The 15,081-nt window shown below is 38.3% G+C and overlaps 1 protein-coding gene across 7 annotated transcripts in view; it reads right to left on the minus strand.

Annotated features, from left to right (window-relative positions):
- The window catches only part of Piezo (piezo type mechanosensitive ion channel component), a 67,331-nt gene that overhangs the window by 2,584 nt on the left and 49,666 nt on the right, over window positions 1-15,081 (minus strand). For all 7 annotated transcript variants that reach the window (XM_073080833.1, XM_073080834.1, XM_073080832.1 and 4 more), the window contains 18 exons: window positions 14,913-14,992; window positions 13,249-13,393; window positions 12,835-12,951; window positions 12,394-12,560; window positions 11,807-11,971; window positions 9,735-9,860; window positions 9,176-9,262; window positions 8,478-8,625; window positions 7,676-7,890; window positions 5,278-5,436; window positions 4,670-4,796; window positions 4,196-4,342; window positions 3,835-3,935; window positions 3,077-3,258; window positions 2,321-2,501; window positions 1,608-1,705; window positions 1,298-1,392; window positions 225-328 (listed from right to left, as the gene is read on the minus strand). In XM_073080833.1, coding sequence (XP_072936934.1) covers window positions 225-328; window positions 1,298-1,392; window positions 1,608-1,705; window positions 2,321-2,501; window positions 3,077-3,258; window positions 3,835-3,935; window positions 4,196-4,342; window positions 4,670-4,796; window positions 5,278-5,436; window positions 7,676-7,890; window positions 8,478-8,625; window positions 9,176-9,262; window positions 9,735-9,860; window positions 11,807-11,971; window positions 12,394-12,560; window positions 12,835-12,951; window positions 13,249-13,393; window positions 14,913-14,992 — 2,444 coding nt within the window. The remainder of the gene's footprint in view (window positions 1-224; window positions 329-1,297; window positions 1,393-1,607; window positions 1,706-2,320; window positions 2,502-3,076; window positions 3,259-3,834; window positions 3,936-4,195; window positions 4,343-4,669; window positions 4,797-5,277; window positions 5,437-7,675; window positions 7,891-8,477; window positions 8,626-9,175; window positions 9,263-9,734; window positions 9,861-11,806; window positions 11,972-12,393; window positions 12,561-12,834; window positions 12,952-13,248; window positions 13,394-14,912; window positions 14,993-15,081) is intronic.

The raw sequence follows: 15,081 nt of genomic DNA on the forward strand, positions 1-15,081 counted from the left end.
TGTTAGAGGCCATGGCGTAACAAAAAGTAGGGCCTTGGACAAATTTTGCGAATTTAGACCTAAAATATTAACTCTGATTCTCCCTTCGATGCGCAATTTTGTACGGTATCCTAGGTGTCCTCTTAAGTTGTACAAATGGACAAAGCATTAATCTTCTCATTCATTTACGTTAAAGCTCACAAGCTAATATTAGTTAAGTAATTAAACGCGTAATTTCCACTTACCCGCCTCCAGATATAAAATTGAGTGTCTCCGGGAAGAGTTTGTCATTGAACGTGTACATGACCAACATATCGCAGTTGTTCATGGGTATCGACGCCAACGGATCCTACAATTCAAATCATTTAATTATTTAAACATCAAAATAACTGAAATACTTAATTTCTTGAAGTGATTTCTCACTTTACACACAATAACATACATAGAATATGTAGGGAAAAGATGATTAGGACATTAAGGGGAACAGTAATTCAGTAATAATAAAATTAGTTATCATAGTCAGTCGGTCAAGTATATGGCATCGCATAATTTAATAAAATTAGTTATCATAGTCAGTAAGTCTACTATATAGCAAAATAACCATAGCGAGGGCTAGGACAGTCTATTGAAACAGACAGCAATCCGTGCACCGAGACGCATCCAAACCAAATGCGTACTGATCAAGTGCTTCAACCCTTTTTATAGGAAGAGCAGGTAAAGTAATCAGGTAGATGGGTCATAAGGCGATAAGGAATGTCGTCCGGTGCAGGTGCCGCCAGCATCTGGTATTACGTCATCCGCTTTCAACGCCTAGACCTGCCCCCGACAAATACTTGTTTGAGATATGCATGGTCCCGGTAATATTTATAATGTACAGGGAACAAGACAAAACATCAACATTTAATCAGTTTATATATTATTGTTTAATTATATTAGAAACAAAAAGTGTGACATTTCTCAATGAACGTAATATATCTGTGATGTACTTTAGATAGGACTTCTATTATGTGTAAGGTTGACACTTGGAGGTATAAGACGGACAACAGTGACTACTTAACATTAAGTTAGTCATCACCATCATCATCAATCCATTACTGTCCCACTGATGGGCGCAGCTCTCCTCTCAGAATGATAAGGAATATGTCATAGTCCACCGCGCTGGCCAAGTGCGTATAGGTAGACTTCACATACCTTTGAAAACTTTTTTTAAAGATTTCTCAGGTTTCCTCACGATGTTTTTCTTCACCGTTTAAGCAAGTGATAATTAATTTGTAATTTATTAATTGTTTAAAATTAGCTATAGCGTAAAGTAACTTGCCCGTTGTTCGCACGCCTCGCGAACCCGCCAGTACATTACGTTGCCGTCCCTCTCCAACCGCAACTGTACGTTCCGGTAGTAACGCGCATCGTCATCTGTAACAAGTCATTATTGTATTACACATACAACGGGGGTTAATTGTGTTTTGATATTCTACAGACGCAAATTCTGCATAGACGAGAGACTCATACTAAACTTTGAACAAAAAAACATTGACTTAACATATGGTTGAAAAGTTTTATGAACACTTAAATTGAAAAATATGAAGGAAATAATTAAAATATATTGGAGTTTCAAAATTTATAAGTACCGTCATTAAGAACTGGCGGCATTAATTGATAGGCTGGTTTTGTAGTTCCCTTATTGAACACCTTCACGAACTTAGGAAATAGTGTTTTCACGTTCAACCTGCAATAAAACATATCAAACATTGAAACGGTAGTGGGAGACAAAATCTATCAAAATAAGCGATACGTTTGGGAGCTCGAGTAATCAGCTTTTTTATGTATGAGACCGGTACGACGAGCGGTAATAACAAAAAGCTCTATTCACATTTAAAAACACAATAGGTGGTAGCGACGTAACGTGTAAGGGTGTGGAAGCCGGCTGACTTACTAATGAAGTGACTGTCTTTGTTTATAAGAGCCGATTCATCTCCAATCGACCTTAGTTAGAATCCTTGTTCTATATTAAGTATGTTTTTGGGCAATCATCATTTACCACTACATGGAATGCATGCCCGTTTGCATGTTACATTGTCAGGCGGCCGGCGGCACCTCCGACTTGTCCTCGATGGTGGTTGTAAACACACATGTCGTTACAGTGTGCGAACAAGCGCGTGACGTCACATACCACATGATGGCGTGGTCCTAGCCAGCAACGTGTCGCTCTCGGGGTCCTGTGTGTCATCGTTGAATATAATCGCGTGCGTGACCACGTGTCCGGCAACAGCTACAGGAGCATGTCGTACTCGAGGTTCTGCGCGTGGTTGCTGTGTATGAACGCGTGCGTGACGTCACATACCACGTGTCCGGCGGCGCGGTGCCGGCCAGCAGCTGCAGCAGCGTCTCGCGCTCGGGGTTCCGCGTGCCGCCCGCGAAGGCCGCTAACGGCACCTCGCGGTTGTCCTCGATGGTGGGCGGGTTCTGAGCGTTGTTGCTCGGGTGCGTGATCACGTATGTGAATTTTACCGACAGTGACGAATCTGAAACGATACAAGGATTTAAACCTAAAATCTATACTTACAGACCATACATATATGATATAGATATCGATAGAGTAAGGGTGTACGTTAAAACGGAGTCTGCTCCAGATTTTCGATGCGGTTTTGGGAAACACCTGGGGCACCCACCGTGTGTGTAGCAGCGGCGCTCAATAGTAATAATTTGAAGAAACAAGACTGAGAAGACACCAGTCGCGTGCGTCCCTGCCTTGCACCCACTGCATGGGTAAATAAAGCTTTTCTACACTCACAGCCCCACACTAAGATTCCCTGTGTCGTGGGTGCCATGGACACACACATAGATAAATACACAAACACCCAGTCTGGCCGGTGATCGAAGCCGGGACCTTCTGGTGGTGTGGTGACCGCTCCGCCACGCGGTCGTCAAAAGCGGGTCGGGTAAAACCTCGTCAAACACGCATGGGCCTATGGCGCTACTCATACATTTTTTAATAAAAACACGCGAACGTGCACCTACGTTAGATTTGCGTACCGTCTAACTTTAGACTGAAGAAGAAATTTTATTTCATATTATATAGCACAAGATGTATACAAACTGGAGAGAGCCTCGCGCTCGAGCCGGTCGAGCTCCGGCGGCGAGATCTCCCACTTCATGGTGGAGTTGGGGTTGATGGTGATGACGGCGACGTCGTTGTACATGTAGTTGGACAGGAACGTCTGCGCGGTGCGGTCGCGCGCGTACAGGTTGCTCAGCTGTGTGTAGTCCTGCTCCGAGTAGCTGGGGAAACAACAGACAGGTTTTTATGTAAATACATAGATTAGTATAGATATTTCACCGCCTTGTAATTGAAGGAAGCGACAAAGTGGCAGACACATACCTAAAATGGCTGACTGTTTTCCCATTACGTCTCCAACTGTCATGGTGTAATTTACGCGGAACAATGTAGACATGTGCAAATAAGTCGTGCAAAAACAACACGAAAAAATATCGTTGCAAATGGTCTAAAAACTACATTTTTATAATATTTTTCACACGAACCACGAAATACGTTAAAACACGAAAATAGATGACAGTGACAACTTCAATTATCAAAATTGATTACATTTTCCCGTCAGGAGTGAGTAATCTTTACCAATCTATGTGCAAATAGTGCAAATGTCTTTAATAGCAATTTCAGTCCATGTGGTAACGCTAAATGTACATTTATTTAAAAAAATTAAACATTTACTCATTACAAGGGTTACAAAAATCTTTTCTTAATTTACAAATGGTTAAAACTTTCACCTCTGTGTTTCCTGATAACAATCTTATTTATATTAAATAGAAAAATAAATGATTCTGAGAAGCACTTACATATCAATATTATGTGATTGCGCCGACATTTGGTAGACTGGCAGGAAAGGCCCGATGCGAATCTTCACAGTGACGTCCGTTGGTGGGTTCGGTTGACCGACCTAAAACACAAAATTAACATTTTTCGGTTTTTTTTATTATAAAGGAAACCATGTTTTGTCAAGTACTTGCTTGCTTTTGATAATGCTGTTACGAGAAATAAATTTTAACTCAGGCAAACTCATATGAAGTAACTTTAACAAAATTTAGCGAAAGGATCTGCTCATATAGCTGGTATAACATTTTTACGGAGTCATTTATAATGAACTCCCGGTCATTGAAACAATGATAAACTTAAAAATAAAAAAAAAACTATACTTACAGAATTTCCAAAAGCAAAGAACACGAGCGGGAACCATATAATAGCTATGACAAACGCAAGCACTCCTCCGCCCAGCAAGTACTTCGATGTACTGGACTTCTTAACGCCTCGGGGCTGAGGGAACTCGTCTTCCACATATCTGGAGCACTATAAAACATTTGACATTGTATTAGTTATTGCAGTCATCATACAAAAAATATCTTTATCTAAAATAAAAAAAATCTAAATTTATTTTATTTAATATTAGCATAACAACTTTGAATATTTATTAAACACAGTTAAATTTGATCATTACTTCAAAAACATATGAAATTGATATTTCAGAAACTTTCGCCACCTTTAGGAGCATTAAGAGCACTTTATTAAAATCCGTTTTCAATTGTTATTTACGTTATTATGTAAACAGTCTTTACAATACGTCATTACTACGTATATTAAATAGTTTTCATTGATAAGATGTTTATAAATGTGTACCTTGAGAAGGAAGACGCTGGCGAATATGTCCTCCATCTTGAGCCAGTCCATGAGCGTCATGGACGTGTCCGTCCAGATCCAGTCCATGAGCGTGCGCAGCTCGAACACGAACGGCACCGCCATGAACCTACAACCACATGTCACTCACTACACAACTGGTATAAAATCCTCTTAGATATGCCCCCTGCCCTCGAAGAAAAATCCGTGATCCGAAAAGCCAAATTCAAAAAGGACAAAATAATGTAATCAGCATTCATTTGTTTATTTTATTCTTATAATGTTCAATTTTTTAATGAACATGATACAAGCTTTACTCAACAAATACTATTTGTAAATAGAAGTAGTATAAGTAATACTTTATTTAGAAAATTCCAATTTTTAAGAGTCAGGAATTAATACTCTCATGTGCATTGTTGAGTGTCTTTCACGACATAAAATATATTAAAAGTATTCCTATGCTTTACGAGAGTACTCATCGACCACATAAGGCTAACTTCCATCGAAAAAACAACACCGGTATTAATGTTACCGAAGGTTACATGGGAAGAAACTGGCGATCCTAAAAATACAAAACAATAATATAAAACAGACTGATTACACGAGCTCACCCTCTAAAGAAGACCATGTTGAGGAAGTGGTAGGACTTGCAGAGGAAGTTGCCGATGATGCGGCGCGGGTAGCCGCAGCGGATCTGGTACGCCGACAGCAGCAGGTAGATGCACTTCATCATGTACCACATGGGCGGCGGCAGCAGCGTGTTGAATGTCCTGCAAGTAAATATAAAGGTAGAAGCCACACTACTTTGCAGACTCCTTTGTGTAGCATGAGGTCAATAACAAAAGTATAATATTGACTTTTACTATAATATTCTACACTAATCGTTTTACGCCAATGGCCATTACTTTTTTTAAATAAATAAAAATCAAAATGAATTGGCTACTTGACACTTTTTGGGAAAGTGTTTTAATGAATTAGTATACGTATTATATATGCCTTTCATTGATCACTTTTTCGAAAAAAGGGCTATTCATTAATAAAAATCGAACTTTCTTTACGGTGAACGGAACGTCGCGTTAAATCAGGCGGTCAAGTGTCATTTTGTGGCGGAACGTCATTACACTGTAAACAAACAACGCTAAGAAGAAAATTGAGAGTTATTTAGCTATTATAACTAAAATTTAAATAAATGACAAGTTATAAGACGTGTGCAGTGACGATGTGTACAAGTACGATCGTAACAAAATTGCTTATACAAGTTCCTAAAACCAAATCTCATAAACGTTAAAGAACTTGCAGATTCTTATATGTTTAAATCCTCTGTTTGCAAGCAATGACATTTTATACTATCTATGTAAGAGAAGTATTATTGAAAAAAAGGAATAAATTTAGTAACTCTCGAGTGATTCGTCAATTCCAAATCATTGGAACGGGACGTAATCAAAACAAAACAGCAAGTGGAAGTATTCATATATTTAATATATTATATAGATGTCTATGAGAATAGAATTATAAGACGTCTATGAGAATTCTATTTTAAGGGCCCATTCTGTAATTAATAGGACACAATTAAAATATTTCATGACTGTGTTATTATTGATGGTGCATGTGCACTGATTAAGTTACAGGACTGTATAATTAAAAATACATGATTTGCTAATATTAGTATTTTATTAACCGATTTCTTTGTTTATTTGGTTTATATGGTTCTATTAGTGAGTACACACAGTAGAACTTTTGTATATATTTATCATATGTTACAGTTACAATAATTACTACAGATCACCTAAGCTAAATATTTGTGCTGCTTGCGTGTCTGCTTTTCTTCATTACTAAAATTATTTTCCGTCACAAATGGATATATGTATATTTTTATCACTGTCATTTTCAGAATTAAATTGCAATGCAATAATAGGAACTGTATAGTCACTTTTCTTCCTTCATCTTGTTGGGTAGGTTACGCAAGTAAAGAAGTACTATTTCCCGTGTACTTTACTTTATGTATTTCAGACTGGTGCCCACTTTCGAAACTTTTGGCTCCTCACTTCTTCTAGGCAGGACAGTCATCACATTTTCATTTTCATTGATGTACCTTGTGTTCAGGACAACTTTTACTTTTCATGAAACACAAACTTGCCTTCCTCTTAAACTGCACATACTCTATAACGTCGTCACTATACGATTGTCGGGAAGATCTGTAAATATAAATATAACCAATTAATAACCTTAAAACAGTTCACATAAGAATATAAGTATATTTAAAAAAATCTTAATAATTACTTGAAGACAACCTTTCTTCTGTCTGAAGTCAGTTAAGAAATGTTTTAATTGTCCGATATGATTAAATGTAAATATAAAGAATGTTTTACTTACGTTGTTTATTTGATATTTCCATAGGTTATCTCACGGAAGTTTTTGTATCCATTTTGATTTATTGCACTGCATATATGGATCTTCTTTAAGCAGGTTCACGCTATCAGCTTTAATATAGTATGGCTTCATTTCGGTTCACAACATAAATTCAACCAACTCTAACAGCAAACGATTTAATTATTATTTGTCTTGTTTGGTTTCGATGTAGTGACGTCACATGACATTTGAGGCAGCACTGTCGCCGTTTTGGGATTTAAAATCCACAGATAAAAAATCGAAAATTTCTTTTTAAAAATTAAAATACTTAGAACGTATTAAAAAATAAACGAAATACTGCATAATTTATGTTTACTTATAAGCTATCATATCCAACATATTTCATATTTTATTGTTATAACTGTCAAGTACCCAATTATAGTAAAGTATCATTTTTTGTGGGTACGCACTCGTTATAAGATAGTCTCAAAAACATCATTACATAATTATGCTAATTTTCACTTTATGAGTCGTCACGTAGGTCACCTTTCAACCTTTCAAGTTATTTAAATGTTTTGATTAAGAATCCTGAGACAATTGAAAGTGGCAAATTTTCCGATGTTCATATCTTTAAAGCTTCGAAATAGTAAAAAGCGCCACCTCTCGGTGATGAAGGGCAACACGAAGAACATCCACACGTGCACGCCGATGATGAGCGCGTACTGGAAGAGGATCTTGCCGAGCATGAACTTGCGCAGGTACAGCGCGCGGTCGATGACGATCAGCGCGAACTGCAGGATCAGCATCACCAGGAACGGTATCGGCACTTTGTTCTCCTCGATGTACGCCTGCACGCCGCCGTCGCCTTGGTGCGTCTGGAAGAGCATTCATGTTGAATAGTTTAATCATATTAGCGTAAACCTGATTGGTGGAGTTCAAACAGTCTTGAAATTATAAAGAAAAAATTTCAATTATTGATAGAAGCGAAAAACAGATTGGTACGAGGAGTATTCACACATTTTCCAGATTGAACTCTGAAGAATAAAGTTTTTTTTGGTGGCATGTTACATTTTTTTTGCTTGTTTGGTTATGGTAATTTTCTTTTGTATTGAATAAGCTGTTTACACGAATTGTCTACGAAATTAATATTAAGGAAATTGCAATTGCAAAACTACGTAGTTGGACTTGGCGAGTAATTTTAAACATTCATGCTTAATTTAACGTATTTTGATGACAAAAAACAATTCTTATTGTGTTACTGTAATTATTTTATGTATGTATATTCAGGTCTTACTGTAAGATACGTAATGTAAGATACAGTCTAATTAAAAGCCATCAACCCAATATAAGTTATGAAATATGGTTATAAATATCGTAGCATTTTTTTTTTTATAAATAGACACGAATTCCACTTTCACTTAATGCAACTATCTTCAACTAAAAAAACGAACTATTTCCTTACCCCAAATGCAGCGAAGCCGAATATAACGACGAGGAAGTTGAAGAAGTCGCAGAGGAACATGTAGGCGTACACGTCGGCCGTCACGCGCGCGCCCGGCGCCAGCATGCGCTGGAAGAACCGGTGCACCGGCCGCATGTACCGCTTCAAACTGGAATATTATCCATGCATTCATTTAACCTCGCTAAAACTGCTTATACTTGTAAAATTGTACCAAACTTCAAGTCCGCTCTTAAGTTAATGCGCGCAGGTGTCAGTCAGAGAGCTATACGCAGCTACATGCCCATGGGCACGAGCGTGCAGCGGAGGGTACCGGGGGGTCCCAAGCTGTTTTCGTCCCCCTAATATCTATAATTTGCTGTAGCGATGCGACTCATTTCTATATTTGGAGCGGACTAGCGGTTTGGCACGGAGTCTACTAATGTATAATGGGTTCAAATTAGTCTTTGAATTAAACGCAGTGTCGCCGTTAAATTGAAATGAAGTGTTTAACCATTTAAGTACAATAGGACAAATCTTGATAAAAATGAGTTTTTCAATATTTTTTACGAATAGAAATACTATATATAATTTAACCACGCTAAAAGTTTTTATAGGTGTAGAAATAAATTTAGATCTAATGTACAATAGGTTTTTTATGTAAATATCTTTGAACTAAACGAAGTGTCCATATTATAATATGATATAATTAGGATACTTACGATAGAAGCATAACTTTCGGGTAGTACTTGTAAGTTTCCTCAAAGGTTGTTGTCACTGCAATTATGGGTTCTTGGTCATCGTTTACTCTGAAAGAAAAAATATATAAGTAACAATATTTTTAACGTTACATAAGATCTGCTTGACAGACGAAACCGGAAAATATACCTAGTTAATAATTTGGTTATTTTGCTTAAAGTCCATAAACATAGTAGCCAGATAAAGAAAGAAAGAAGGCGGTAGAACCCTCTATGGTTCGATTCCGGTGGCACCTCCGCCATAAATATTTCAGCCTAATAACAGCAGTGTTAAGCGCTGCTGTGTACAGTTTGAAGAGTGTGGTGGTGGAAGACACACTTTTCCGAGGCATTCCAGCTTAGTTCTCAGGAGTAACAGCGCAACTGTGACCAATCTAAGATAGGAATCTTATTTGGGGTTGACTACAGATGTCCATCTGCGGCAGTAGCCACTTATCACCAGGTGGACTGCATCCTCGTCCGCTACTCTTAAATTAAAACTGTTAATAAGGATCATCCGTACGTAATTTAATAATGTATTTACTTGTAATGATCCTCGTCTTCAGGGCCCTTGGAAGGTCCGGGCTCTTCGGTGTTGACGACGTCCCTAGTGGTCATGTGTGGAGACCCCGTGTTCGGGCTGGCACTGCCGTCGATTGTATCACTCATCCTAAAATATACATACACTTTAATATTATACTTTCCGTGTATTATCTAACTACTAAAATGAAATAAAAATCTTAGTATAAAGATAATAATTGAAATATACTAGCATTACATCACTAATCAGTTTACATATAACAGTTTCAATTATTGTAATTGATTTTAAACTATAATAATTGTATAGTTTTTATTATTTTCAATACTAATGCAGAGTTGGTTGATGAAAATAAAATTACTTACAGGCTACTGGTAAATGGAGAAGAAATATACATGATACTAATATTATATACATTTTATAGTCTAAAATAAAATAATCTGAAATATGTACATTATTTAATTAAAACTATATATGTCGTGTTTCTATGTGAGGTTTAGTGGAACATAAGAAATCTAATAGGTATAGGTTAAGGATACACTACAGGTGCTAAGGGTACTTTTAGCATCGATTTGAATCATAAACACGCTATTAAATAATTAATGAATTTTCTATAAACAATAAGATATATAAGAAATATAATAGTCGAATAGAGATTTGAAATTTTATCATTTTTAATATTTTTCATGATATTATGACTTATACAACTAATTCAAGTGCGACTTATTACTGAAAGTATACGATTTTTTACAGGCCGCGATCCGACTGCGTGTGGACGATTCAAACACGTAACCAAGATGTGATGTACTATATACATGGGGGGAGCGTTCCAACAGGTATTTATGATAAGTATATGATAGGAATAAAGGTGGGGTATGTACGGGGTGAGGCGCGCGGTGCGGGCGGGGAAGAGCCGCTGCCAGACGGCGAGCGGCGCGGGCAGCGGCGCGCGCGCGGCGGCCTGGCGCCGGCGCAGCGCCGCGCGCACCGCCGCCTGCACGCGGTACAGCCAGCGCGCGCACACGCCACCACTGGCTGAGCGCACAACCACACTGTATTGCTGCCACCGACACTCGTGCTAACTACTGGCTGAGCGCACAACGACACTGTATTGCCGCCACCGACACTGTCGCTGGCCGCTGGATGAGCGGACAACGACACTGTATTGCTGCCACCGACACTGTCGCTGGCCGCTGGATGAGCGGACAACGACACTGTATTGCTGCCACCGACACTCGTACTAACTACTGGCTGAGCGGACGACACTGTATTGCTGCCACCGACACTGGCGCTGACCGCTAGCTGAGCGAACGACACTGTATTGCTGCCATCGACCAGGTCACTGAGCGCTGGCTGAACGGACGACGCGACCGTATTGCTGCCACCGGTACGGCCGCTAGGTTCGCGGGCTGCTTACACACGCAGTGGTGATAGGTACCTTATTAATGACCCAAACCACCACACGAGCCTGATGGACTACTGGCAAGCGTGACGGAATGCGTGATGTCTTTATAAGTACACTTTCTAAATGCCCCCGACACCACGTGCGTCTAGTAGTCTGCTCGCAGGTGCAAACGAAATAAGTGATGTTATATTTACAGCATCCTAAATGGTACCGTGACACGTACCATAAATTGCAGCTTCGCATACGCTAACATTACCTATCATGTCGACAGAGTATGACAATTGTATGCCAACATACATTGAATGTACAATTGAATGCCACAATTATCTCTACCTTTTTTTACTGCAACATTAATAATAGTGGCATAACCACTACCTGCTTAAGTACATTTAGTCGATGTAATCCGCTCCAAATTTAGACTAACAAAGACAAGGCTATTACAAATCCTACCGTTGCTACCCATTAAAAATTCCGTAAGGATTTATAGGAATATCAGTAGTAGATTGGTGCCAGGAAACAGAGGAAGGAAAGAAATTGGAAAAAAAGAGAAAAAAAATCTTGGACATTAAGCGTAAATATTTTAGAAATAATGAATTAAAATTATAATGTGACTTAAAAAGCATCGTTTAAAAATACTTAAATTTAATAATATTATTACACAAAAATAACTCACATTCCGATCTGATCGTGCAACTGCACGTATTTCTTGCCCACTTCAGCGCCCCGACCTTCGACAATGAGTTGCGTATCCTCCGAGCTTAGAGGATACTCCATGTCTTCACGCAGTTCTATTTCCGGACTTGATTCCTTCCAAAGTCCTAACGATTTTAACATGAACCTGCCAAGAAAAATAATGAGATTGAAAAATGTCTTAAAATATATCAAGATAGTATCATATAATACAATAATACATGAATTAAAATTTACCAAAGTGCTTATGTTCGCAAATTAACTTGATCATTTAACGCATTACATTCAATGAAAAACATCTCATCCGCGTATAGTTCGCGTAAAACTGCTAGTCCGCTCTGAATATAGAAATGGATCGCGTCGCCATAGCAAATTGTATGACTACACCTGCTCGCAACAACTTCAGAGCGGACTAGCAATTTGGCGCTAACTATACATGTGTATGTGTGTATTTAAATTTGTTACGTGTGTGTGTGTGTGTTCTTTTTTGTAATTTTAACTATCAAGTGTCAAGGTGTGATAATCTTTGTAACCACTAAACCACACATATAAATGTGAGAAATAAAATACCTGTGTAAGAAAATGATAAGCAGAAGCAGTAGGTCGTATAACGCATAGTTGTTCTTCCTCTCAATTCCGATAATCCTGGGGGCAGTGAACGGCATGTTCGCTGGTATGGCCTTCTGATTCCACGGCAAAATCTCGAATTGGAACATGCTCTTTATTAGTACGATCACCTGAAATGCATTTAAATAATTTATATTATGTTTATATTATAAGACAAGAAGATTAGATTTTTTTTCAGAAGATAATGAATATAAATGGGCAATTTCTGGCGTTAGATCGTAATTAAAAATGTATTATGTTTCGTCTTGTATGAACCCTCTCAATATTTCGCGAAGTTGCCAAGTTGGCATGATAACATTTCCGTTGACACATTAAATATGCAAATATTGTAGTACTCGAGGGACCATAAATTTTAGACTTTTACATAATGTAAGTACAATTTACCTCGGTGTAGGCTATTAGCGTCACCCAAAACGTTTTAGTGGGACGAGGTATGGTCAAAGTTCCCCATAAGAATACCATAAGCGGTAAAGGTATTGAGAGGATAGTCGCTGATTGTATCTGAAACAAAAAGTATATAATAATAAAAACTAAGATCGGCCTTTTATAGACCCAAGCTTAGTTCATAAGACAGAGGAGACAACTGATGAAAGTTGTCATTCAACAGATGATATATTTAGTGGCCATTGTATTCGTCATCAGAATAGTCACCAAAGCATTTTCGTTTTTTGCAGGGGAGTCCTCATTTACTTTTTCACCATACCAAATAACCTAACTGCTATGAAATGCAATAAAATGAACGTGCCTATATATAAGATTAGATTCATATTTAACCCTGTCAAAATGAACCAGACTCACCTGATTGATGAACACCATGATATAGCAGACAATATCCGTATGTGCTAGAATGGCATACCAGATAGCGTATGCCAGATGCACTATAGGCGATTTGTCCTGTTTGAACATCGAATCGTCTTGTTCCTCCAACATCGTAACATCCTTGCTGCAATCATAACCGTTCAGTTAGCCCTTTGTTCGAATATGAAGGTACTTGTAGAACAATAAAAACCCGTGCAATAGAAAAACCAATTGCGTAAATTGTTAAATTTTGAACGACAATAATGTGCCAAATTGACGTATTAAACTGAGTTCCAGCTCACCTGTAATAACTGACGATAGTCAACCATTATTTGTACTTACCGCCTAGACTTGTAACAAAAACGAACGCTCAAAGCTACAACGACGTGCCATAGACAGTTGAGAATAGTGAGACAACGAAATGGATAGAAAAGTAGCGAAGCCCACCGCAAGCGACGACATATATCAACGACTTAGAGCGCGATCTATATTACAACCTTCAACGTATTAATATTCATCACTTTAAATTATTTTGTAAAAAAAATTGTGCGTTATCGTAACTTCAAAATATAGTGCACGCTCATGTTCGAAGGAGACTCCACCTTGCGGTCGTTTGTAAACTAAAGGCGCTTTCGTGTTCGGAAGTGTCATCTTCGTCGTCGATTGAGGGTGACGCTCGGGGTGACGTGTGAGGCGACGAGTAGGGTGAGGTGCGGGATGACGCGGCGCGTGACGCTCGGGGTGACGCGCGCGGCGACACGTCCAGCCCGCGCTCCATGCTCGGCGCCAGGATACGAATTTCCGGGACGCTTATTTCGCTTAACTTACGACTGAAAACATCCCGATGTATCTATTTCATTACCGACCAAAAGTCCTCCTAAAGGCGCCATCGATTCCTATTGCCCTAGATCCTGTTTTTATCCTGGTAAATAGTACTTAACAGGGCAGATTTACCTTTGTATTCAGACGTATTCATTTGTTACAATAATGAGATGGTGCTAATATAACTACGTTAACTATTATGCGCCGCAAGTGCGAGCCACTAATGCTTTGTGCTGGTTGGTTATCTAATTATTCTACCTAAACATAATTGTTTATTAGGTAAGGAGCTACTGTGGTTTACTAATGATATAGTGAATAACCTGGCTACTTTTATTAATCTTGAACCAGCTGCGAAACATACGAAAAAGCATAGTCTAATTAGATTATCTACGATACCAACATCAGCGTTTATACTAGTTATCTCGTGCAAGTCAGTATAGTCATAGTGCAAATTTATTCAGGTACATGTTAAATAAATAATAATACAAACCCCATTTCGACGGCTGGCACCAGAAGATGATTCTCAGATTGTTCCGTACTCCTATAGGAACGAGGCAGCATGCGAAAACAATAACTACTAACTAATGCTCCAAATAACTATAACTAGTTTGTCGTACAGAAAAATCTACCAATCCGTCGACAAAAAAGCGATGAATCTTATAATCAATACAAAAACGCAAATATTTTCCAAATAACAATGTTTGGCGTATAACATGCTTCTACGCGCAGGCACAATTATGCATATTAAGTAAATCAATCCTAATTTACTGCGGACTACTTTTGCCATTTAAAATCTACGCAAATACAAACAAATTTATAGAATGATAGAGAATAAAACTCACTGATGTACGAGTGAATCCGGCAGTGGCTCCCAAATCATTTGCGATCCTTCCCGCAACCCGATCCCGAATCCTTCTTTTTCCTGTAAACAAAGATAAACGTAAAACTTTCGCTCAGAAAAAATAATAGTACTTAAAGAGTTATTTTTAAAATTAAAGGGTTATGTGATGT

The sequence above is a fragment of the Epargyreus clarus genome, unplaced genomic scaffold (assembly GCF_041222505.1).
Source record: "Epargyreus clarus isolate Ecla_fem2 unplaced genomic scaffold, WU_Ecla_fem_2.2 ptg000015l, whole genome shotgun sequence".
Classification (NCBI taxonomy): Eukaryota; Metazoa; Arthropoda; class Insecta; order Lepidoptera; family Hesperiidae; genus Epargyreus; species Epargyreus clarus.